This window comes from Apus apus, chromosome 11, assembly GCF_020740795.1.
Source record: "Apus apus isolate bApuApu2 chromosome 11, bApuApu2.pri.cur, whole genome shotgun sequence".
Classification (NCBI taxonomy): Eukaryota; Metazoa; Chordata; class Aves; order Apodiformes; family Apodidae; genus Apus; species Apus apus.
In genome coordinates this window covers 19664139-19687464 of record NC_067292.1, presented here as the reverse complement: position 1 = coordinate 19687464, position 23326 = coordinate 19664139, and the positions used below count along the sequence as shown (strand labels likewise).

General features: G+C 58.1%; 1 protein-coding gene and 1 long non-coding RNA gene across 2 annotated transcripts; one reads left to right on the top strand and one right to left on the bottom strand.

Moving 5' to 3' along the window:
• Positions 1-201: 201 nt before the first annotated feature.
• On the bottom strand, positions 202-1342 carry LOC127389164 (uncharacterized). Its single transcript, XR_007890564.1, has 3 exons — positions 1232-1342; positions 452-596; positions 202-343 (listed from the first exon to the last, which is right to left on the bottom strand). It is a non-coding gene; the product is annotated as an uncharacterized LOC127389164 (long non-coding RNA).
• A 1102-nt stretch (positions 1343-2444) lies between these two features.
• AARS1 (alanyl-tRNA synthetase 1) lies at positions 2445-22589 on the top strand. Its single transcript, XM_051629345.1, is given in 22 exon segments — positions 2445-2482; positions 4746-4948; positions 6175-6363; positions 6957-7102; positions 8061-8252; positions 8740-8884; positions 9854-9999; positions 10504-10612; positions 10710-10860; positions 11671-11795; positions 12718-12862; positions 13506-13627; positions 13629-13685; positions 14868-14981; positions 16306-16512; positions 17911-18095; positions 18533-18641; positions 19330-19443; positions 19719-19838; positions 20344-20430; positions 21732-21845; positions 22321-22589. Coding segments are annotated over 21 exon segments (2907 nt in total). The 5' UTR covers positions 2445-2482; positions 4746-4804; the 3' UTR covers positions 22507-22589.
• Positions 22590-23326: the final 737 nt, after the last annotated feature.

The following is a 23326-nucleotide window of genomic DNA, read 5'->3' as shown; positions in this document are numbered from 1 at the left end:
TCCCCCCGTTCACACATCCTATTCCAGCAGGTCACTTTTTACCTTTTAAGGTCTAATCCTGACCTTTCTTGCCCCCCTGGCTGCCTTCCCAACCACCACAATGATCTGTACCTCCCTTAAAGTTGGGATCTTGTGGTTGAAACACGTTAATCAGTACTCGCTCATGTTTGGACAGGCAGAGCAATGAGGGTCCATTGTAATTTTAATTTATCTACCCAAAATTTCTTTTGGTTTGATGAATTTCTTCAGGTTCTTCCTGTTCTTTGAAAGGAGAAACAGAAACGGTGCAAGTTTCTCAGCTTCAGCAAAAGGTGTTTTCTAAGTTTCGTTCCAGTGTTAGTTGCTTTCCCAAAGGTAAATTACATGAAAAGTAGGTTGAATTTGAGTGAGGACATTTTTCTCCTCCTTTGTATCCCTAAAACTTAAGAATCTCTGGAAATCTGCTTCTTACCTAGTGGCTGTGAGTTTGAGGAGCAAGATGGAAGTGGCTTCGTTGGGTCTGATCTTGGCCATCAATCCTGCTCCATGTTCAGATCCCCAGATGGAGCCCAGTTCAGTCCCTCAGCTTCTTGGGCCATAAACCCCCCCAGGTGTCACTGGAAGGTGCAGAGACCTCACTTCTCTTCAACAAGCTATTCCTAACACTAGGGTGTATATAAAATAAAAACCCCAACCATGTGCTTCTAAGACTGGGATGCAAACCCAACGTTCCATTTCTAGCAATCCCAGGTGCCAGAGGCACAGCCAGTGCCCCAGGCAGTGCCCAGCAAAGGACACCCTGCAGGAACCTGCCTTGGAGCAGGGAAAGCACCCAGGGGGTTGGAGGGTGTCTCATCTAAACCACCCCCTTGGCAGCAAAGACGAGGTCTGTGGGGGTAACTGGGCCTGAGGGATGCAGGGGGGGATAAAAAGGAGCCATGGGTGGCTGAGCCAGCCTGGGGCTGCAGAGCTTGTGATACTGTGCCCGTTGGGTGAACGGAGCTCATTATCATGTCATTATAATATTAAAAATCATAGCTTCGTGTCAAAAGGTGAAGGCCCTTCCCCTGGGCCTGGCACAAACAGAGCTGTGACCAGGTTGGAGCTGCACGTGCAGCACTAACCAAGCCCCCCAGGGAGGATGGACTCGGCGCTCGCTGGCCGGGGCGCTGGGTGTGCAGAGATGTTGTGGGGCACCTCATGTGGCCTGTTGGGTGGTGGGGAGGCACCGAGCACCCAGCCGGGAGCAAACCTGCAGTGAAGAGCCAGGTCTCCTGCCCAAACGTCGTCTCTTTGGGTTTCGGGAGCGATCCCACGGCGGGACCTGGGCGGGAAGAGGCAACATGGTTCCTGCAGGGAGAGGGGGCAGGGAGGAGGGGCTGGGGGGCAGTGAGGAGGGGTCGGGGGGCAGTGAGGAGGGGTCGGGGGGGCACTGAGGAGGGGTCGGGGGGGCACTGAGGAGGGGATGGAGCAGTGAGGAGGGGTTGGGGGGGCAGTGAGGAGGGGCTGGGGACAGTGAGGAGGGGTTGGGGGGCACTGAGGCAAGGTTGGGGGGGCAGTGAGGAGGGGTTGGGGGCAGTGAGGAGGGGATGGGGGGACAGTGAGGAGGGGATGGGGGGACAGTGAGGAGGGGTCGGGGGGCAGTGAGGAGGGGCTGGGGGGGCAGTGAGGAGGGGTCGGGGGGCAGTGAGGAGGGGTTGGGGGGGCAGTGAGGAGGGGCTGGGGGGGCAGTGAGGAGGGGTTGGGGGCAGTGAGGAGGGGGTTGGGGGGCAGTGAGGAGGGGGTGGGGGGCAGTGAGGAGGGGGTTGGGGGCAGTGAGGAAGGGCTGGGGGGCAGTGAGGAGGGGTCGGGGGGCAGTGAGGAGGGGCTGGGGGGCAGTGAGGAGGGGCTGGGGGGCAGTGAGGAGGGGCTGGGGCAGTGAGGAGGGGCAGGGGGCAGTGAGGAGGGGCTGGGGGGCACTGAGGCAAGGTTGGGGGGCAGTGAGGAGGGGTCGAGGGGCAGTGAGGAGGGGTCGGGGGGCAGTGAGGAGGGGGTGGGGCAGTGAGGGGGGGCTGGGGGGCAGTGAGGAGGGGATGGGGCAGTGAGGGGGGGCTGGGGGGCAGTGAGGAGGGGTCGAGGGGCAGTGAGGAGGGGTCGGGGGGCACTGAGCAGAGCCCGGGGCCCCTCCCGGCCCCAGCGCCCCCGGCCCCGCTGCCCGGCCCGGGTCCCCGCTGTTCCTCCTGGCACTCCTAACATGGCGGGTCCCTGCCCGGCTTCTGCCCGGCCGCGTCACGTGACCGCGGGGTCCTTGCATCAGCCGGCGGGCGGGAACGGGAGGGAGGCGGGGCTGATCCGGAGTGACGCCACCTCTAGCCAATCAGAATCCGAGAGTCGGTCCGTCCCTGAGGCTGGGCGGGGTTTATCCGGAGTGATGGCACCACCAGCCAATCGGGAGCCGGGCCCGGCGCTGCGGCACGAGGGGCGGGGCGGGCGCTGCGGCGGCGCCGGGCGGCGGTGACGGGAGGTAGGGCCGGGGGGGGGGGGGGGGGGGGGGGGGGGGGGGGGCGGTGTGAGGGGCTGCGGCCCCCGGGGGTCCTGCCGCCCCGGGGGGGTCCTGCCGCCCCTCGGGGGCTCTGCACGGCCCGGCCGGGCCCTCCGGAGACGGAGCGGCGTGGGGCCGGGGCGGGCAGCGGGGGGGCCTGCAGGGGGGGCCTGCAGGGGGGGCCTGCACGGGGGGCCTGCAGGGGCTCCCGCTCAGCCCTCGCCTCTCCTCGGGCGTTCGAGAACGGGAGGTCTCGGGGTAGGGCCCTGCGCTGCCCGGGAGCCCTCTGCGTCCTTCCCTCCCTCCCCGAGTCGTTCATCATCCCCTCGAGCCCTTCATCATCCCCTCGAGTCCTTCATCCTCCTCTCCAGTCCTTCATCATCCCCTTGAGTCCTTCAGCATCCCCTCACTCCCCGAGTCCTTCATCATCCTCTCCCTCCCCAAGTCCTTCGTCCCCTCGAGTCCTTCATCCTCCCCTCGAGTCCTTCATCCTCCCCTCGAGTCCTTCATCCTCCCCTCGAGTCCTTCATCCTCCCCTCGAGTCCTTCATCCTCCCCTCGAGCCCTTCATCTTCCCCTCGAGCCCTTCATCTTCCCCTCGAGCCCTTCATCCTCCCCTCGAGCCCTTCATCCTCCCCTCGAGCCCTTCATCCTCCCCTCGAGCCCTTCATCCTCCCCTCGAGCCCTTCATCCTCCCCTCGAGCCCTTCATCCTCCCCTCGAGCCTTCATCCTCCCCTCGAGCCCTTCATCCTCCCCTCGAGCCCTTCATCCTCCCCTCGAGCCCTTCATCCTCCCCTCGAGCCCTTCATCCTCCCCTCGAGCCCTTCATCCTCCCTCGAGCCCTTCATCCTCCCCTCGAGCCCTTCATCCTCCCCTCGAGCCCTTCATCCTCCCCTCGAGCCCTTCATCCTCCCCTCGAGCCCTTCATCCTCCCCTCGAGCCCTTCATCCTCCCCTCGAGCCCTTCATCCTCCCCTCGAGCCCTTCATCCTCCCCTCGAGCCCTTCATCCTCCCCTCGAGCCCTTCATCCTCCCCTCGAGCCCTTCATCCTCCCCTCGAGCCCTTCATCCTCCCCTCGAGCCCTTCATCCTCCCCTCGAGCCCTTCATCCTCCCCTCGAGCCCTTCATCCTCCCCTCGAGCCCTTCATCCTCCCCTCGAGCCCTTCATCCTCCCCTCGAGCCCTTCATCCTCCCCTCGAGCCCTTCATCCTCCCCTCGAGCCCTTCATCCTCCCCTCGAGTCCTTCATCATCCTCTCAAGTCCTTCATCCCCTCGAGTCCTTCATCATCCCCTCCCTTCCCGAGTCCTTCATCCCCTCGAGTCCTTCATCCTCCTCTCCAGTCCTTCATCATCCCCTGGAGCCCTTCATCATCCCCTGGAGCCCTTCATCCTTCTCTCCAGTCCTTCATCCTCCTCTCCAGTCCTTCATTATCCCCTCGAGTCCTTCAGCATCCCCTCACTCCCCAAGTCCTTCACCCCCCCGAGCCCTTCATCATCCCCCCGAGCCCTTCATCATCCCCCCGAGCCCTTCATCATCCCCTCGAGCCCTTCATCATCCCCTCGAGCCCTTCATCATCCTCTCCAGTCCTTCATCCTCCTCTCCAGTCCTTCATCATCCCCTCGAGTCCTTCAGCATCCCCTCACTCCCCAAGTCCTTCATCATCCCCTCGAGTCCTTCATCATCCTCTCAAGTCCTTCATCCCCTCGAGTCCTTCATCACCCCCTCCCTTCCTGAGTCCTTCATCCTCCTCTCGAGTCCTTCATCCTCCTCTCGAGTCCTTCATCATCCCCTCACTCCCCAAGTCCTTCATCCCCTCCAGTCCTTCATCATCCCCTCGCTCCCTCTGTCACCTGGTGTCCCTGTGGTGATGCAGTTCCTGGCAGGGAAGCTTTCCAGCCATCCCAGGAGTTGACCCTGTTTGAGCAGGGAGGGTGGATGAGGTGATTTCCAGAGGTCATTTCCAGACAACGAGCCTATGATTTAATCACCCTGAATGAGTTTAGGTGTTAGAATCCCCCCCCTCTCCCCTCTGTCCCTGGCAGGACAGGCACAGCCTCTCACTGGGATCAGTGTCCAGGTGAACCTGATCTTTCAAGAACACATGTTTTCAAAGAACAGGTAGTTTGAGCTCAGGGAGCTGGAGGGAGAGGAACTTTGGGTCTAGGTCAGCACCATTTGGGACGAACCCATGGGGAGTTGGTGAGTTGTCCGTGTGGGGGAGCTCAGAGGGTGTTGTCTCCTCAGATTGCACCAAGGTCTTCTCCTCCTGCTTCCTCTGGCCAGCTCTGACCTGCAGCTTCACCATGGAAGCTCCACTAACAGCCAGCCAGATCCGGCAGCGCTTCATTGACTTCTTCAAGGAAAACCAGCACACCTACGTGCACTCCTCCTCTACCATCCCCCTGGATGACCCCACGCTGCTCTTTGCCAATGCTGGCATGAATCAGGTGGGTTTCCCACCGAGGTCCTTACGAACAGCGGTTGAAACCTGCCTGTGGGGGAAAATTATTGTTGTTTCCTCCGTCTTCTGGTCGCGAAGAGGGGGTTGATGGGACTGCTGGAGTCCTCTGTGCTCTCCCAAAACTGGCAAGAGAGGTTTTAGGCTGGTGGTGCAGTGATGGGAGCACTGCCAGCCTCCCTTCCTTGACCCTTTGGACCTCAGCTGGTCCTGGCACAAGTGACCGTCGGCATCTTTAAAGGGTGGTTGTGGCTGGGCTGCCAAAAGGGCTGTGCTGGAGAGCAGCACTCCGTTTTCTCTGACTTTTTTTCCTGGTTAGCTGGGAATTAGCTGGCTTAACGTGGGTCCAGGTGGCCAAGAAGACCAACAGCATCCTGGTTTGCATCAGGATTAACGGGGCCAGCAGGAGTAGGGAGGTGATTGTGCCCCTGGGAACTGGTGAGGCCACACCTCGAATCCTGGGGTCAGGTCTGGGTCCCTCAGGACAAGGACACTGAGGGGCTGGAGCGTGTCCAGAGAAGGGCAAGGAAGCTGGGGAAGGGGCTGGAGCACAAGTCTGAGCAGGAGCAGCTGAGGGAGCTGGGGGTGTCCAGCCTGGAGACAAGGAGGCTGAGGGGAGACCTGCTGGCTCTGCAGCTGCCTGAGAGGAAGTTGGAGTGAGGTGGGAGTTGGGCTCTTCTCCTAAGTAAATAACCACAGGATCAGAGGAAATGGCCTCAAGTTGTGTCAGGGGAGGTTTAGATTGGGTATTAGGAGGAATTTCTGTACTGAAAGAGTGGTCAGGCCCTGGCCCAGGCTGCCCAGGGAGGTGGTGGAGCCACCATCCCAGGAGGTGTTCAAAAGCCATCTAGATCTGGTGCTTCAGAACATGCTCTCGTGGGCGAGGCTGTGCAGTCTTTTTGTGTTGATGGTTGAACTCGGTGATCTTGGAGGTCCTTTCCAGACGTGATGATCCTGTGAATCTGGCTCCTTCCAGTCCCTTTGGAAGCCCTGGGGCTTGGTGGGCTCCAGGGACACGTGTGGGTGTGCCAAGTCACAGGCAGCGCTGCAGCCTCCCTGCACACAGGCTTGGTGTTTCTGACACACGCCTTGGAGAATGTCCAGCCTAGTGCTGTCGTGATCCAGAGGACACTTTCTGCCTTGTTACTGCTTGCACCCTGGGGAAACAGGCTCTTGGTGCTTGTCTTGATTGCCCTTTGATGTTTCCCCTCTCAGTTCAAACCCATCTTCCTCAACACTATCGACCCCTCGCACCCGCTCGCCAAGCTCAGCAGAGCCACCAACACCCAGAAGTGCATCCGGGCAGGGGGCAAACACAACGACCTGGATGATGTTGGGAAGGATGTCTACCACCACACCTTCTTTGAGATGTTGGGGTCCTGGTCCTTTGGGGATTATTTCAAGGTAAAGTAGGTGCAGCTCTGAACCTCTTGCCCAAAGTTACCCATCTTTGTCAGCTCAGCAGAGCATTTGCCAAGAGGATGGAGACTATCTTGGCAAAGAGTGGTTCCTAAGGTGTGTGTGTCTCTGATGGAATACGTGAGCTTGGAAGCTGCCCCAACCCTGAAGAATGCTTTGAGATTAATTACTTAAGGTTTACAAAGCTGATTAAATTGTTTGGAGAGGTTTTAGTGGCTGTCCTGGAGCTATGCAGCTCTGATAGACCTCAAACAAGAATTGGGTATAAAATAACAACATCCCTTCTCAAGTGTGGGGTTCTCAGAGGTGATGTTAAGAATGCAGCCAACTTCAAAGGGGTTTTGGGGACAGCCAACGTGCTAGGAATTAACCTATGGCATCTGGAAAGCCATATGAGATGGTTTTTGTGCCCTGTTCACTGCATGGACTTGTTTGGTTCTTGTGCCAGTCTGAAAGGTACTGATTGTTCCTTTGCAGAGAGCTGCTGGTGGCTACAGTAGCCTGCTCTGCATGAGCAGATGCTGCATGTTGAGGAGAAGGTCTGCATTCACCTGCTGAGCTCCTTTTCTCATCTGCAGGAACTTGCTTGTAAACTGGCCCTGGACCTTCTCACCAAGGAGTTTGGCATCCCTGCTGAAAGACTCTACGTCACTTATTTTGGGGGGAATGAGGCTGCAGGGCTGCAACCAGACCTGGAGTGCAAGCAGATATGGTTGGATTTGGGGTAAGGCCTTTCTCTGAGGAATGTCTGTGTTATTTTAGAGCCACGGAGATGATGGGAGGGCTGGAGCAGCTCTGCTCTGGAGCCAGGCTGGGAGAGTTGGGGTGTTCAGCCTGGAGAAGAGAAGGCTCCAGGGAGACCTTAGAGCACCTTCCAGGGCCTGAAGGGGCTCCAGGAAAGCTGGGGAGGGGCTTGGGACAAGGGCAGGGAGGGAAAGGACAAGGGGGAATGGATTAAAACTGGAAGAGGGAGATTGAGGTGAGACATGAGGAGGAAATTCTTTGCTGTGAGGGTGGTGAGAGCCTGGCCCAGGTTGCCCAGGGAAGCTGTGGCTGCCCCATCCCTGGCAGTGTTGAAGGGCAGGTTGGATGGGGCTTGGAGCAGCCTGGGCTGGTGGGAGGTGTCCCTGCCCATGCAGGGGGGTGGATCTAGATGATCCTTAAGGTCCCTTCCAACCCATTCCGTGAGACCTTCTCTTTTCTGTAGTCTCTTCCTGAGGCAGCTGCTCCACCTTTAGGCACTTTTAGTTTCCCTCCTTGGTGCCTTTGCTACTTCCACCTCACTCCCCTGGAGCTGAGGAAGCAAGAACTGCACTCAACACTCAAGCAGTGGTTGGACCAAAGCTTGATGTTGTGGTGGCTTTGGTCCTGTGGCTGTAGTCCCCTCAGAAACCTGCCACAGTCCCTGTGACACCTGGGGCCAAACCTGCCTGTATTAAACTCAGAGATCCACCTGTCTTCTTGCTGCTGGCTTCTCTGGGGGGTTGTGAAGGCCTCTGCCTCCATCTGGGCCCAGTGCTGATCCTCCTCAGCAGGGAGGGTGACATCTCAAACTGGTCTGGCTCAGCACCCTGACAGTTCTTCAGCTCATCCAGGGGGTTAGTGAACCAAGGTGTCTCTGCTGTGGTCCTTGGTTGGGGGAATTCTTGCCTCTGCTGCTCAGTAAGAGTTTCTTGTTCCAGGCTGGCTGAGGGCAGGATCCTGCCTGGCAATATGAAGGATAACTTCTGGGAAATGGGAGACACAGGCCCCTGTGGCCCTTGCAGTGAGATCCACTACGACAGGATCGGGGACAGAGATGCTTCTCACCTGGTCAACCAGGATGATCCCAACGTCCTGGAGATCTGGAACCTGGTGTTCATCCAGTTCAACAGGTGAGCCAGACCTGCTTCCCCCAGGCTGCTCCATGGGGGTTGCACTCTTGGACCTGCCCTGGGCTTGCTCACCAATCCCTCTTGCCCAGGAGCTGAGTCAGCACTTTGTGATGCTCTGTCCCCTCACCCAGCCTGCAGAACAGGTTGGTCACACTGGCTTTGGGGACAGACTCCAAGTATTTTCTCAGTTTGTTTGTCAGGAATTCACAGAATTACAGAATAGTTGTGGTTGGAAAAGACCTTTAAGATCATCAAATCCAGCCATAACCCAACCCTACCAGCCATAACCCAACGCTACCAAGTCCAGTGCTTAATCCCATGGGGAATAAGTGCCATCCCACTCTGAGCTTGTCTGGGTTGTCCTTGTGTATGGGCCTGTGTCTAAATCTGGTGGAACAAAACCTCATGGAGATGAGGAGAGAGAGGTGAGTTGCCTGTGCAGAGGCTCCTTCCATAACAGGTCATCTTTCTTTGTGTGGCTGGGCAGGGAAGCTGATGGGACACTGAAACCTCTTCCTAAGAAAAGTATTGATACTGGGATGGGCCTGGAGAGGCTGGTCTCTGTGCTGCAGAACAAGATGTCCAACTATGACACCGACCTTTTCCTTCCTTACTTTGAAGCCATCCAGAAGGTACAAGCTGGGAGGGCTGGGTCTGCACCCAGCTGCATCCATCTCCTGAATCCCTGGGGAGATGCCTGGGGCTGGTGGGATGGGGTGGTTATGTCTGCAGGTCTCTGCTCTCCAGCTGCTGTGAGCCCAGGGGTTTGTACTTTGCTGAGAGCAGGAATTCAGGCTGGGACAGGAATTGCTGCCTTGGGGCCTCCTTCCAGGGGAAGACACAGGACAAGCAGTGCAGCTTTCCCATTGATGTGAGGGTGGTGAGAGCCTGGCCCAGGCTGCCCAGGGAAGCTGTGGCTGCCCCATCCCTGGCAGTGCTGAAAGGCAGGTTGGATGGGGCTTGGAGCAACCTGGGCTGGTGGGAGGTGTCCCTGCCCGTGCAGGGGGTTGGAACTGGATGATCTTGAAGGTCCCTCCAACCCAAACCAGTCTGGGATTCCATGATTCTATGATACTTGCTGTGAACTGTCCTGCTGGCACACTCCTTGGTCTTCTCTTGGCCAAGCACCATCTTTTTGCTGTGTGGTAGAGAGCACGTGGTGCTGCTGAGCCAGAACCAGGGGTTGTCCTTCAGCCTCCCACCCTGAACATGCTGTTTTGTGGGAAGTCCCCTGGGAGAGGAGGCCTTGGCCATAAACCATGGCAGAACCAGGCTGCTGTTCCTGCATCTTCCTTGGTGGGAGCTGTGCTGGGAACTTGGTGTGCAAGTCCAAGCTTTTTTTTTTTTTCCTTCGTGGAAGGGCCAGAGCTTCCTGGGTGTAGATGTTGCTGGGAAATAAACATCAGGGAAGAGATCCCAGGCTCCTGCTGCCCCTGAGGGATGAGGTGTGGAGCTCCGGAGCTGGAACCGGAGCGCTGCCTTTCTTCGGTGTTAAAGCCACTGACTGGACACACAGTGTTCTTGTCTGCTTTCCTGCCGTGTTGCTGGTCCCCACTGTCCTTAACTGTGTCCCCTTTGGCCACCACCTTCTCCCTCTGCAGGGCACGGGTGCCAGGCCCTACCTGGGGCAGGTTGGTGCCGAGGACGCCGACGGCATCGACATGGCGTACCGGGTGCTGGCTGACCACGCACGCACCATCACCCTGGCCCTGTCCGACGGGGGCAGGCCTGACAACACTGGCAGAGGGTAAGAAAGGAGCTGCCCCATCCCTTCTCTTCAGCTTCTCTGAGGGCTGTGGGATGTCACCTGTCTCTGGGATGTCACGGGATGCATCACTCAAGCAGTGGGTCACGGAGCGTTTGCTCCGTAGTTTTGAATCCCCGTAGCCAGGTCGGCCCAAAAGGCCAAGAGACACAGGTCTGAGGGTCCTTGTGGCACAGTCCTGCTGTGTCAGCCCCCAGAAAAGGTCACCATGGGTAGACAGGCATGAAACCCTGCTCGGTGCAGTCCTGCTTTGAAAAAACCCAGTGAAGTTTGGGCTGGGGGCTGTGCTGTGGGAGCTGCTGGCTCTGAAGCACAGAGTGAGGCTGGGTCACGGATCTGGAGCCTGGCCCCTCACCTCTGGCTTGCTGCTGGCCTGAGCAGCCCGTTGAGAGAAAATGTGGGATGAGAACTGGGTGGATGGTGGTGGATCCCCTGAGAAGAGCTGAGAGGTGTGATGTCTGCATGGGGGGCTCTGCTGTTCCCTAGGTACGTGCTGAGAAGGATCCTCCGGCGGGCTGTGCGCTACTCCCACGAGAAGCTCAACGCCCCCAAGGGTTTCTTTGCCACTCTGGTTGATGTGGTGGTGCAGTCACTGGTGAGTTCTTCCCCTGCTCTGCTGCCTCTGCTGAAGACTTCCTCTGCTGAGGTCTGCAGATCTCCCTGCTGAAGGACTAATCCTCTTGGGTCTGCAGGGAGATGCCTTTCCCGAGCTGAAGAAGGACCCAGACATGGTGAAGGACATTATCAATGAAGAAGAGGATCAGTTCCTGAAAACACTCAGCAGAGGACGTCGCATCCTTGACAGGAAGATTCAGAGTCTGGGAGACAGTAAAACCATCCCTGGTAAGGCTAGGACTTCTGTCTGGGTGCACCAAAGGTCCTTTCTATCTGGGACCAACTTCGGGCTCAGCTGGGTTGGGAACTGAGCTGATGGAAGGTGTGTGGGAAGAGTTGGAGTCAATGAGGCTGGTGAAGGGACTAGAGGGAAAGTTATGAGGAGAGGCTGAGGGAGCTGGGGTTGTTCAGCCTGGAGGAGACTCCAGGGGGACCTGATCACTCTCTGCAACTACCTGAAGGGAGGTTTAGTCAGGTGGGGTTGGGCTCTTTTTCCAGGCAACCAGTGACAGGATGAGAGGCCTGGCCTGAAGCTGCACCAGAGGAGGTTTAGGTTGGATATCAGGAAGCAGTTCCTCATGGAGAGGGTGACCAGACATTGGGATGGGCTGCCCAGGGAAGTGGTGGAGGCAGCATCCCTGAAGGTGTCCAAGGAAAGGCTGGATGTGGCACTTAGTGCCATGGTCTGGAGATGTGGGGGTGTCAGGTCACAGGCTGGACTTGAGGATCTCGGAGTTCTTTTCCAGCCTCAATAATTCTGTGATTCTCTGTGACTCAAAAGCCTGTTGCTCACAGCTGGGCCACCCACCTCTTCCCCTCTGCCCTGTGTTTACTTGCTCAGGTTTCTGAGCTGCCCAGACACAACGTGGTGATCTCTGTGCTGTCAGAGGAGCCTTTCAGATGTTCATCTTCACCAGATCTGCTCACTCTCCTGCCACAGCAGAGCCAGTTGGGTGGGACGGAGCCAGTGGGAGAGGGGGCATAGGAGCAGTGTCTTTGTGGAGCAGGAGGGCTGACTGCTTTGCTTTTCCTCTGCAGGTGACACTGCCTGGCTGCTGTATGACACCTATGGCTTTCCTGCTGATCTCACTGGGCTGATAGCAGAGGAGAAGGGCCTGGTTGTGGACATGGAGGGTTTTGAAGAGGAGCGGAAAAATGCGCAGGTAGAGGAACAGCTCCAGGGGAGCTGCTCTGCAGGGAGGGATCCCTTCTTCTCAGCTTGCTGTGGGCAGGGAGGGTTCCCTTCTCAGTTTGCTGTCAGTGTGTTTGCTCCTTTCTTACTGGGTCTGCTCACACCCCCAGTGCCCCAGAGCCCTGGGCATGTCTAGACGAAAGGTTTCACACTGGAAGAGGGGAGGTTTACATGAAGTATTAGAAGAAATTCTCCACTCTGAGGGTGGTGAGAGCCTGGCCCAGGTTGCCCAGGGAAGCTGTGGCTGCCCCATCCCTGGCAGTGTTGAAGGGCAGGTTGGATGGGGCTTGGAGCAGCCTGGGCTGGTGGGAGGTGTCCCTTCCCATGCAGGGGGTTGGATCTAGATGATCTTGAAGGTCCCTTCCAACCCAAACCAGTCTGGATTCTTTGTCACTGCAGCTGTGTGGGACACAGCTTTCTGTGCAGCTGGGGCAGGGTCTGCTCACTAGCTCTGCAAAGCCTGGAGCCTGCAGCTCGGCCTTCAGAGTTGGTGATGTGCTGGGACAACTGCTCCTGTTCTGGGTGGGGAAGTTCAGGACTCCCCTGTTGGAGGAGCAGTGTCCAGACAGGCCTGCAGCTCAGGTGCCTCTCCCAGCACTTTGCTGCAGCAGCAGAGAGAGGCATTGAGCTGGTGGCTGGGTACTTGCTATGCCGTTGCTGGGCTCAGGCCTGCATGCTGGTACCCCTGGAACAGCCTGCTCCCAAGTCAGAGAAGATGGGAACACTCCAGCTGCTGGCACAGGGCTTCCCACAGCAAAGCTCTGAACCCACCTCCCACCTCAGAACCCACCTCAGAAGCTTGGAGGGGTGTGAGGGAGGGGTGTGAGCAGGCTGGGGTGCACAGGCCAGTGCTGAGGTGGGTTTTCTCCAACTTTGGTGCTTATTGTTGACAGCTCAAATCCCAAGGGAAAGGTGCAGGTGGGGAGGATCTCCTCATGCTGGACATTTATGCCATTGAAGAGCTGAGGGCCCGAGGGCTGGAGGTGACTGACGACTCACCAAAGTACACCTATGCTTCAGATCAGAGTGGTGCCTATGGTAAGAAAAACAAACCTTCTCAGAATCATCCTCTGCTGCCCAGCCTTTCCTGGCATGTGCCTCAGCAAGGTCTCCTTCTGGGCTCACCTTTCCTGGGAGGTGGGAGTGGAAATGTGTGCAGGACAACAGCCTGTGTGTAGCAAAGGAAGCAGGGGAGGAGGAGGGCAGATTGCTGGGGAGTCTACCTGCTGCTCAGGTCTGGGGTTGCCCACCTGCTCAGGGGCTTTTGGAGGGATTCCTGTTCCCTGCAGCTTTGTGTCTCTCCATTCCTGGGACTGTGTTTCCTTCTGCCCTTCTACCAGTGTCACAGGAGACTGCAGGGTCCACTTGGCTCTGGCTTTTGCTGCTCATGCTTTGGTTTGGTAGAGATTCAGGAGGCCCCAGGCTTGTGGCAGCACACGTGGCTGATTTTTACCATCTAGGTGTGGAACAAAGTGCCAACCCTACCTTAGAGAGCACAGAATGCAATTCCCTCTTCTCCAACTAACCTTTACCTTGGTTCTTTCTCCTTCCTTAACCCTGCAAATGTAGCTGCCCCGAGCTCCTGCCCTAGCTGGGCAGGTGTTGCTGTGAAGTTCTCCTCCCACCTGGTGTCCACAAGGTTTTCCTGTTTTACTGACACTGCCTGTTGTCCTGGTGACAGATTTTGGGAGCCTCGTGGCCACAGTGCAAGCCATCCGCAGGGAGAAGAGGTTTGTGGAGGAGGTGTCCACTGGCCAGGAGTGTGGGATTGTGCTGGACCAGACCTGCTTCTACGCCGAGCAGGGGGGGGCAGATCTATGACCAGGGCTACATGGTCAAGGAGGATGACAGCAGGGAGGATGTGAGTGAGCCTGAGAGCTTCTGGCTGGACCCAGTGTGAGCTGGGGCCTGGGCAGGGTGTGTGGAGAAGAAGGGACAAGCACACTGCAACTCTCTCCTGTCCTTGGTTGCACAGTTTCCTTTCTGGATGTGCAGGGTGGACTGATGTGCTGGAGTTTGTTCCTTTTGCTTCCCAGGGAGCTGAGCTCACACAGGCTGGCTTAGAACATGGGTGCCTGGGGCTGGGATTGCTGTGAGGACAGGACTGGGAAGTGCTGGGAGCTGGGATTGCTGTGAGGACAGGACTGGGAGGTGCTGGAAGCTGGGATTGCTGTGAGGACAGGACTGGGAGGTGGTGGGAGCTGGGATTGCTGTGAGGACAGGACTGGGAGGTGCTGGGAGCTGGGATTGCTGTGAGGACAGGACTGGGAGGAGGTGCTGGGAGCTGGGATTGCTGTGAGGACAGGACTGGGAGGAGGTGCTGGGAGCTGGGATTGCTGTGAGGACAGGACTGGGAGGTGCTGGGAGCTGGGATTGCTGTGAGGAGGACAAGGCTGGGAGGTGCTGGGAGCTGGGATTGCTGTGAGGACAGGACTGGGAAGTGCTGGGAGTTGGGATTGCTGTGAGGACAGGACTGGGAGGAGGTGCTGGGAGCTGGGATTGCTGGGAGGACAGGACTGGGAAGTGCTGGGAGCTGGGATTGCTGTGAGGACAGGACTGGGAGGTGCTGGGAGCTGGGATTGCTGGGAGGACAGGACTGGGAGGTGCTGGGAGCTGGAATTGCTGGGAGGAGGACAAGGCTGGGAGGTGCTGGGAGCTGGGATTGCTGTGAGGACAGGACTGGGAAGTGCTGGGAGCTGGGATTGCTGTGAGGACAGGACTGGGAGGTGGTGGGAGCTGGGATTGCTGGGAGGACAGAGTTGGGAGGTGCAGGGAGCTGGGATTGCTGTGAGGAGGACTGGGCTGGGGGGTGATGAGCTGAGGGGGGGAACAATTCCAGCTCTGCTGTGCCCTGTCCCCATGCCCCACCTCCATGCTCTGCTTTGTTGCTCTCTCTGCTGTGTTTGGGGACACTCAGCTTTCTCCTGTCACACACACCAGCCTGGCTCTCAGCTGAGACCTTTCCAGCTGCAGCTCAGACTCTGGTTGGACTGTCTCCTTGCCCTCTCACCTGCTCACTGGGTCCTTTTCCTTCTCTGTGCAGAAAACAGAATTCACAGTGAAGAACGTGCAGGTCCGAGGAGGCTACGTGCTTCACATAGGAACCCTCTATGGCAGCTTGAAAGTAGGAGATCAGGTCCACCTGTCCATTGATGAGGTGAGTTAAGAACTAGTGCAACAGCCACCCTCATCTCTTCCCTGGATTTTGTCTTCTTCTGTTGAAGCCACTTGAGTTGCCTGAAGTTTGGGGTCTGCTCTCCCTGTGGCACAAGATCATGGAATCATATCATGGCATGGTTTGGGTTGGAAGGGACCTTAAAGGTCATCGAGATCCAACCCCCCTGCATGGGCAGGGACACCTCCCACTAGATCAGGTTGCTCCAAGATGCCAGCAAGGAGCGTGGTCTTTCCAGTGGGGGTGACTCCAGGCCTCTCCTGCCTGGCATCTGGTTTCCTCCTGCCAGGAGGCAGATAAGGCCCAGCTGGCTCAGGACTGTGCTCCTTGGGTTTTGCTGGGCAGCAGCAGCACGTTTTGGGGCACAGCTTGGAGGTGGAGGTGTGGTGCTCTGGGGTGGTGTGGATGCCAGCAGAGGGCCTGGGCTGTCTGCCCCCCTCCAGACATGGCTCCCATGGGCTCAGCCTGCTCAGTGGGTGCTGGGCTGAGCCTCCTCTGCAAGGTGTGTTTCCCTTCCATCTAGAGGTGGTACCTGTGGAGCCAGAGGGGAGCCTCCCACCTGCCAGAGCTTTTCCCTGATGAGTGTCTCTGTCATAGAGTCACAGAATCGTTTTGGTCAGAATAGACGTTGTCCAACCTTTCATCCAGCCCTGCCAAGGCCACCACTGCCCCATGTCCCTCAGCTCCACATCTGCAGGGCTTTGAAACCCCTCCAGGGATGGGGACTCCACCCCTGCCCTGGGCAGCCTGGGCCAGGGCCTGACAGCCCTTTGGGGGAAGAAACTGTTCCCAAGATCCAATCTAAACCTCCCCTGGCACAACCTGAGGTCATCTCCTCTTGTCCCATCACTTGTTCCTGGGGAGCAGAGACCAACCCCCCTGGCTCCAACCTCCTCTCAGGCAGCTGCAGACCCAGCAGGTCTCCCCTCACCTCCTTGTCTCCAGGCTGGACACCCCCAGCTCCCTCAGCTGCTCCTGCTCACACTTGTGCTCCAGCCCCTTCCCCAGCTCCCTTACCCTTCTCTGGACACGCTCCAGCCCCTCAATATCCTTGTCCTGAGGGACCCAGAACTGACCCCAGGACTCGAGAAACTTTGTCTCTCCAGACAGACCCAATGAGGGGAAAAGTCCTGCACAGATCTGGTGGGGAATGTCCTGCTTCCTTAGCAGTGGCTCCGAAGCACCAAGCGTGCTAAGTTCCTCCTGTTCTCCTGAGGTTTCTGTTGGAGCAGCACCTTAACCTCCAGTTCTTGCTGGTAGAGGGTGCTGTTGGCCCTGTCTAACGGTGCCTTCCCCCCTCCCTCAGAGCCGCCGGAGGCCGGTCATGAGCAACCACACGGCCACCCACATCCTCAACTTCGCCCTGCGCTCCGTGCTGGGGGAGGCGGAGCAGAGGGGCTCGCTGGTGGCCCCCGACAGGCTGCGCTTCGACTTCACAGCCAAGGGAGCCTTGTCTAGCCAGGAGATCAAGACGGTTGAAGGCATCGCCAACCAGATGATTGAGGAGGCAAAGGTGGGCCCAGCTGCTGGGTTGGATGTGCTCAGGGGGGGGAAAAAAAATGAGCGTGAGTCAAGGTTTTGGATGAGCTGGGGTGGTGGGAGTTTGGCCCAGCGGGTGTCCTCGGAGCTGCTGGTGGGGTGCTGGGTGCAGGCTGGCATCCCAGAGTGTTCCAGGAGGGAAAACTCCCATGTGGATTGCTCTGTGCATTGGTACTGAGCCCTCTCTTGGGCTACAGAGTCACAGAATTGTTCTGGTTGGAAAAGACTTGTAAGATAATTGAGACCAACCATTAACCCAACTCTCCCGTGTCTGGGGCTCACCCGTGTCCCTCAGCACCACATCTATGTGGCTTCTAAACCCCTCCAGGGATGGGGATTCCACCACCTTCCTGGGCAGCCTGGGCCAGTGTTTAATGACTCTTTCAGGCTCTGTGCCTGCTCTAGTATCACATCAACTATGAGAGCCAAGACAGGGTGGTTTTGCTGGCCTCTCTGGATGGACAGTGTCCCCCCAGTGTTGTGACCTCAGTGGTGAGAGAGCTACTCCATTTGGTGCCAGCCCAGTGTCAGAACAGACCCTAGAGGACCCTGTGCTCTGCTCAGGAATCTGTGCTTAGGGAGGAAGGTGCAGGAGCACGGGGGGTCTGAGCAGGCAGTGGGGTGAGGAATTCTGCAGATGGGGAGGCTCTCCATGGCTTTGGGAGCCCCACAGCTCAACAAACCCCAGCGTGGGCGAGGCACCTGACTTCCCTTTTAGGACATTTTGGAGGGAATCATAGAATCATAGAATCCTAGGGGTTGGAAGGGACCTTGAAAGATCATCTAGTCCAACCCCCCCTGCCAGAGCAGGGTCACCCAGAGCACATCACACAGGAAGGCGTCCAGGTGGGTTTGGAATGTCTCCAGCGAAGGAGACTCCACAACCTCCCTGGGCAGCCTGTCCCAGGGCTCTGTCACTCTCACAGTAAAAAAAATTTTTTCTGATATTCACCTTAAACCTCCTATGCTCCAATTTGTATCCATTACTCCTTGTCCTATCACTGGTCATCACTGAAAAAAGCTTAACTCCATCTTCTTGACACTCACCCTTTACGTATCTGTAAACATTGATGAGGTCACCCCTCAGTCTCCTTTTCTCCAAACTAAAGAGACCCAGCTCTCTCAGCCTTTCCCCATAAGGGAGATGTTCCACTCCCTCAATCATCTTTGTGGCTCTGCCCTGGACTCTTTCCAGCAGTTCCCTGTCCCTCTTGAACTGAGGGGCCCAGAACTGGACACAATACTCCAGATGCGGCCTCACCAATGCAGAATAGAGGGGGAGGGGAACCTCTCTTGAATCTGGAAATGTGTGCCCTCAGTCACAGCTGAGAGGACTCCTCTCTGACCTGTGTCCCTGTCCTGTGCCCTGCAGCCTGTCTATGCCAAGGACTGTCCTCTAGCAGCAGCCAAAGCCATCCAGGGACTGCGGGCAGTGTTTGACGAGACCTACCCTGACCCCGTCCGCGTGGTCTCCATCGGCATCCCCGTGGAGGAGCTGCTGGCTGACCCCTCAGGCCCTGCAGGCTCCATCACTTCCATCGAGTTCTGCGGAGGGACGTGAGTGTCTGCAGAGGCTGAGGGACTTGGCAGGATGGCTGGAAAGGACTCCCAGGGGAGCCCGAGCCCCCGAGGGCTGCTGAGTGCTGTGGGCGTGTGCTGGGCCGCAGCCAGGGCAGGGCTGGAGGTGCTGATGGTGCTGATGATGTGCCCTTGTATTCCCAGCCCTGAGTCAAGCTGCCTTTGCAGGCAGGAAAGTTGCCTCTGTGCTGTCCCTGCCCACACATGTGGTCTCCAGCAGTGCTGGGAACACAGCCCTGGCCACCTTTTCCTCACTCCTTCACTTTCAGTGGCTGGGGTGGGTTTTCTGCCTGTCCCCTCGCTCGCTGCCTCTCTCTGGCAGGGTGGTTTTCTTGTTCCCATGCTGATGCCTGCTGAGATGAGAGGTGGACTTTGAACTCTGTTTTATTGTGGGTCTTTCTGGGTTCTTTCCAAAGGCACTTGCAGAACTCCAGCCACGCTGGCCCCTTTGTGATTGTTTCAGAAGAAGCAATTGCCAAAGGCATCCGGAGGATAGTTGCAGTCACTGGGGCTGAAGCTAGGAAGGTAAGGGGAGGCAGGAGAGATCCTCTGTGAAATCTCACACATGAATCTCACACCAAGGTTCCTCTCCTTCAAATTTGCCCAGAATCCCTGTTGGGATACTCAGAACCAGGGAGAATTGGCATGAGTATCAGAGGGACTTGTAGGGGAGGATGCTGCTGTTGGAAGAGGCTGCTCTGGAGGGCCCTGTTTGTGCTACAGCTGGAGGAGAGAGCTGGGAGGGAAGGAGGGAAGTCCTGGATGAAGCTGGTGTGTTAGAAGGGCCCCAGGTGGGTCCCCAGGGTGGCTGTGGGTTTAGCTCAGGTTACTTTTCAGAGTGAGCTGGTGATCTGGGGCTTTGGAGCTGGCAAGACTGGATCCAGCCAGAATCCAGTCCTCTGCTGCAGGAGGCAGGTGACCTTGATCCTGACTGGTGCTTCCTAGAGTGAGAGAAAGGGCTTGGTGAGATGATTGTTTTCTCTTTTTGGAGGGTCTGGGCATTCCCTGTGGCAAAGGAGAGTCTGGGGCCTGTCTGCCAGCATCTCACAAAGGGTCTGGTCCAGTGCTGCCTGCTTTGGCTCTGCTGCTTCCCGAGGAGTTACTGAACTCCACCCTGGGGCTGCAGTGTTCTTCAGCTCTTCTCAGGGTGGTGGCCAAGAGCTTGGCTGCCAGCATCTCCCTGCCTGACCTGACCTGGATTGTGTTCTGCCAGGCCCTCAGGAAAGTCGACAGCCTGAGGAAAGTGCTCTCAGCCCTGGAGGCCAAGGTGAAGGTGCAGACAGCTCCCAACAAGGATGTGCAGAAGGAGATCACGGATCTCGGTGAGGTGAGGATGGCAGCAGTGCTCTGCCTCCCCAGAGCAAATGGGATCTTGATTGCCAGCACTGGGTGGCACTAATGAGGCCCAGTCCTGCTCCTGGCCACACAGCCCAGTGGGTGCTGCAGCCAGCTCCTCCTGCCTGAGGGTGTTGGACTGTGGGTGAGATGAGGAGCTCAGTGAGCTCTGCCAGTTCAGGCACTTGAGGTTCAAGGAGGTGGTGCAGCATCTCCTGCCATGGTCACGGGTACCTCTGACCCTCTCTACCCACTCCTGTTTTGCAGACACTGGCCACTGCTGTTATCCCCCAGTGGCAGAAGGATGAGCTGAGAGAGGCTGTTAAAGCACTGAAGAAAGTTATGGATGACCTGGACCGAGCAAGCAAAGCTGACATCCAGAAACGGGTGGGAATGAAGGACAATGTGGGATTGGCTGTGGGGGGCTCCCTTGGGAGCTCCACTCCTGTCTGGTGTGGAAGGGAGCTGAGCTGTGGGGATGCTCCTCAGGCTGGGCAGTGTTCCAGCCTCTCCTGCTCCTTTCCCAGGTCATGGCAACCTCCACTACGTTTCCCTAGGGGAAGTGCTGGCAGCATGTCTTGGAGGTTGGGGTGCTCCTGCCTTAATGGTGCCCCTGGGTGCAGGGTATGGGTGGTGTGTGCTTCTTCTTCCTGAATCCCATTGGATTTTCCTGGAGGAGGAATCATCCAGCACTACTCCTGCCTTGCAGACCTCACATCCACCTGCCAACATGTTTTGTTCCTGGCTGTGGAACGTGGGGTGCTCCAGGCTGGGCCATGGGTGTGTTGGGGCACCTCGAGGGACTCTCTACCTGCAAGGAAGCTCCACACGGGTGGTTCTTGTGTCCATACACAATGTGGGTGCTCTAGCATCTGACCATTGTTGCCCTCAGGTGCTGGAGAAGACTAAGCAAGTCATTGAGAGTCACCCTAACCAGCCACTGGTCATCATGGAAATGGAAAATGGAGCCTCGGCAAAGGTAGGGAAAGGTCTGGTCTCCTCAACAACCTTCCTTGTGCCTGAGGAGCAGTTGGGTGGTCTCTGTTCACCTGGGCAGGTGGTGCTGTGTCACTGGGCTGTCTCTCTTGCCACCTGAGCAGTGGTTAATGAAGAGGAGGAGGACCCCAGGGACACTCTGTGTCCCACCTCCTGGACTAACCCATGGGTTTTCAGGAATTGAGGGGTGGTCTTGTCCATTTGCTGAGCTTCCAGACCTAATGGTGGATAGAAATCACATCATGTCACGGGTAAGACTCACCCAGCAGCAGTCGTGACACAAATGCAGGTGTGAGGAGCTCTGAACAGCAGCTCTGCCACCTCCCAGGAGCCGTGATGCTTGTGGCCACTGCGGATCTGCTCTGGGAAGGGTGTCCCGGGCTGCGTGTGGAGACAGGGAGCTGCTCCCTACCTCCTGGGTGCTGTCTGCTGCACCAAGGGGCAGGTTCTTCTCCAACCAGGGCTTAAACTGCTCCTTCCCTCCTCCACACCCAAGCTAAGTTTCTTTCTGAGCACTTTCTGTTGTGGATAAAAGCTCCCTCATGTGCTCAGTTCCGCAGCGCTGAGCCCAGCAGTGCCAGGAAGCAGGGGCTGCTCCTGCCCCCACCCACCTTGGATCACTCTGAGTTTAACCTCCTGTTTAAATGAAAATTTCCTCTGGGAATCTGGGAGCCAATCCTGCTTACAAATGCCTGCTGACTCCCCCAGCCCCAGGGTGCCAGCAATCCTGCTGGCAGCGGGTGCTGACGCCTTCTCCCTGGCAGAAGGGTGCATCCCGGGTTCCCTAGCCAGCTGAAGCAGCACTGCTTTGCTCCCAGAGCTCTGTGCTGTCTCCTTGGGAATCCTGGGATGCGTGGCAGTCTCCCTTGTTTCCCCAGCCTGCCTGCTGTGCCTGGTAACCTGTGCAGCTTCTTCGTGCTGCCTTTGAGTCGTCCTGACTCACCTTGGAGCAGCTGCTCCCTCCTGCTGGGCACTCACAGCTGCAGCCAAGCACGCTCGGTTCACTGCCTTTGGGGCTAATTCTGCCAGCTCCCAGGTCACAGAAAGTGAGGAGGTAGAAGCAGCTCCTCGCTCCTGCCTCCTTGTAGCTGTGAGGGGACACAGCCAGGGCTTGTGTCCCCTGCCAGGCACAGCCAGGGGGGTGGAGACCATCGTGTTTGGGAGCAGGAGCACTGCAGGGAGCTGCTGGCTGGTTTCACCCCAGCCCAGGGCTCCACGGGTGCTGGGGCAGGGCTGGGTGTCAGCACAGGGCAGGGGTGCTGCAGTGACTGTGTCCTCCTGCAGGCCCTGAACGAGTCTCTGAAGCTCTTCAAGACCCACTCCCCCCAGACTGCTGCCATGCTCTTCGCTGTCGATACTGAAGCTGGCAGGATCACTTGCCTGTGTCAGGTACCCCAGGTAATGCTCAGACTGCTCCCCCCTTCCCCTGAGCCCCCGGTGGAACAGTTCAGTCCTAGGATTAAAGAATCATTTGGTTGGAGAAGACCTTTAGGGTCACCGAGTCCAACCATTACTCCACCACTGCCCCACGTCCCTCAGCACCATCTACACGACTTTGAAACCCCTCTAGAGATGGGGACTCCACCCCTGCCCTGTGCCAGGGCCTTTTGGGGAAGGAATTTCTCCTGGGATCCAGTCTAAACCTCCCCTGGCACAAGAGGCCGTTTCCTCTTGTCCTGTCCCTTCAGGAGAAGAGACCAACCCCCCCCCTGAGCTCCAACCTCCCCTCAGCTGCAGAGAGCAAGAAGCTCCACCACCAAACCACGTCCTGAAGCAAGACCCCTCCTTGTGCCACACGCGGGGAGCCTCTTCCCTCCCTGCCGGCGGGGTTGAGGTCGAGCTACCTCCTTTTTTCTGGTTTCTTTCCCCCCAGGAGGCCGCGAACAGGGGCCTGAAGGCCAGCCAGTGGGTGCAGGAGGTGTCGGCGCTGATGGACGGCAAAGGCGGGGGGAAGGACGTGTCGGCACAGGCGACGGGCAAGAACGTGGGCTGCCTGCAGCAGGCCCTGAGCCTGGCCGCGGACTTCGCCAGGCTGCGGCTGGGCCAGCTGAAGAACTGACGTCCCCCCTCCTCTTCCTCTTCCTCCTCCTCTCCCCGCCCGCTGCTGAGCCTGCCTCCTCAATAAAACCCGCCTGCCCTGGCGCTGCCGCCTCACGGGCTCTGCTGGGGGGGCCGGGCTGGGCCGGGCTGGGCTGCTGCTCCTCCTCCTGCTGCTCCTCCTCCTCCTCCTGCTCTTCCTCCTGCTCTTCCTCCTGCTCCTCCTCCTCCTGCTCTTCCTCCTGCTCCTCCCCCTGCTCCTCCTCCTGCCCGCTCCTCCTCTTCCTCCTGCTCCTCCTCCTCCTGCCCCTGCTCCTCCTCTTCCTCCTGCTCTTCCTCCTGCTCTTCCTCCTGCTCTTCCTCCTGCTCTTCCTCCTGCTCCTCCTCCTGCTCTTCCTCCTCCTCCTGCTCCTCCTCCTCCTCCTGCCCACTCCTGCTCTTCCTCCTGCTCTTCCTCCTGCTCTTCCTCCTGCTCTTCCTCCTGCTCTTCCTCCTGCTCTTCCTCCTGCTCTTCCTCCTGCTCTTCCTCCTGCTCTTCCTCCTGCTCCTCCTCCTGCTCCTCCTCCTGCCCCTGCTCCTCCTCCTGCCCCTGCCCGCTCCTGCTCTTCCTCCTGCTCTTCCTCCTGCTCTTCCTCCTGCTCTTCCTCCTGCTCTTCCTCCTGCTCTTCCTCCTGCTCCTCCTCCTGCTCCTCCTCCTGCCCCTGCTCCTCCTCCTGCCCTTCCTCCTGCTCCTCCTCCTGCCCCTGCTCCTCCTCCTGCCCCTGCCCGCTCCTGCTCTTCCTCCTGCTCTTCCTCCTGCTCTTCCTCCTGCTCTTCCTCCTGCTCCTCCTCCTGCTCCTCCT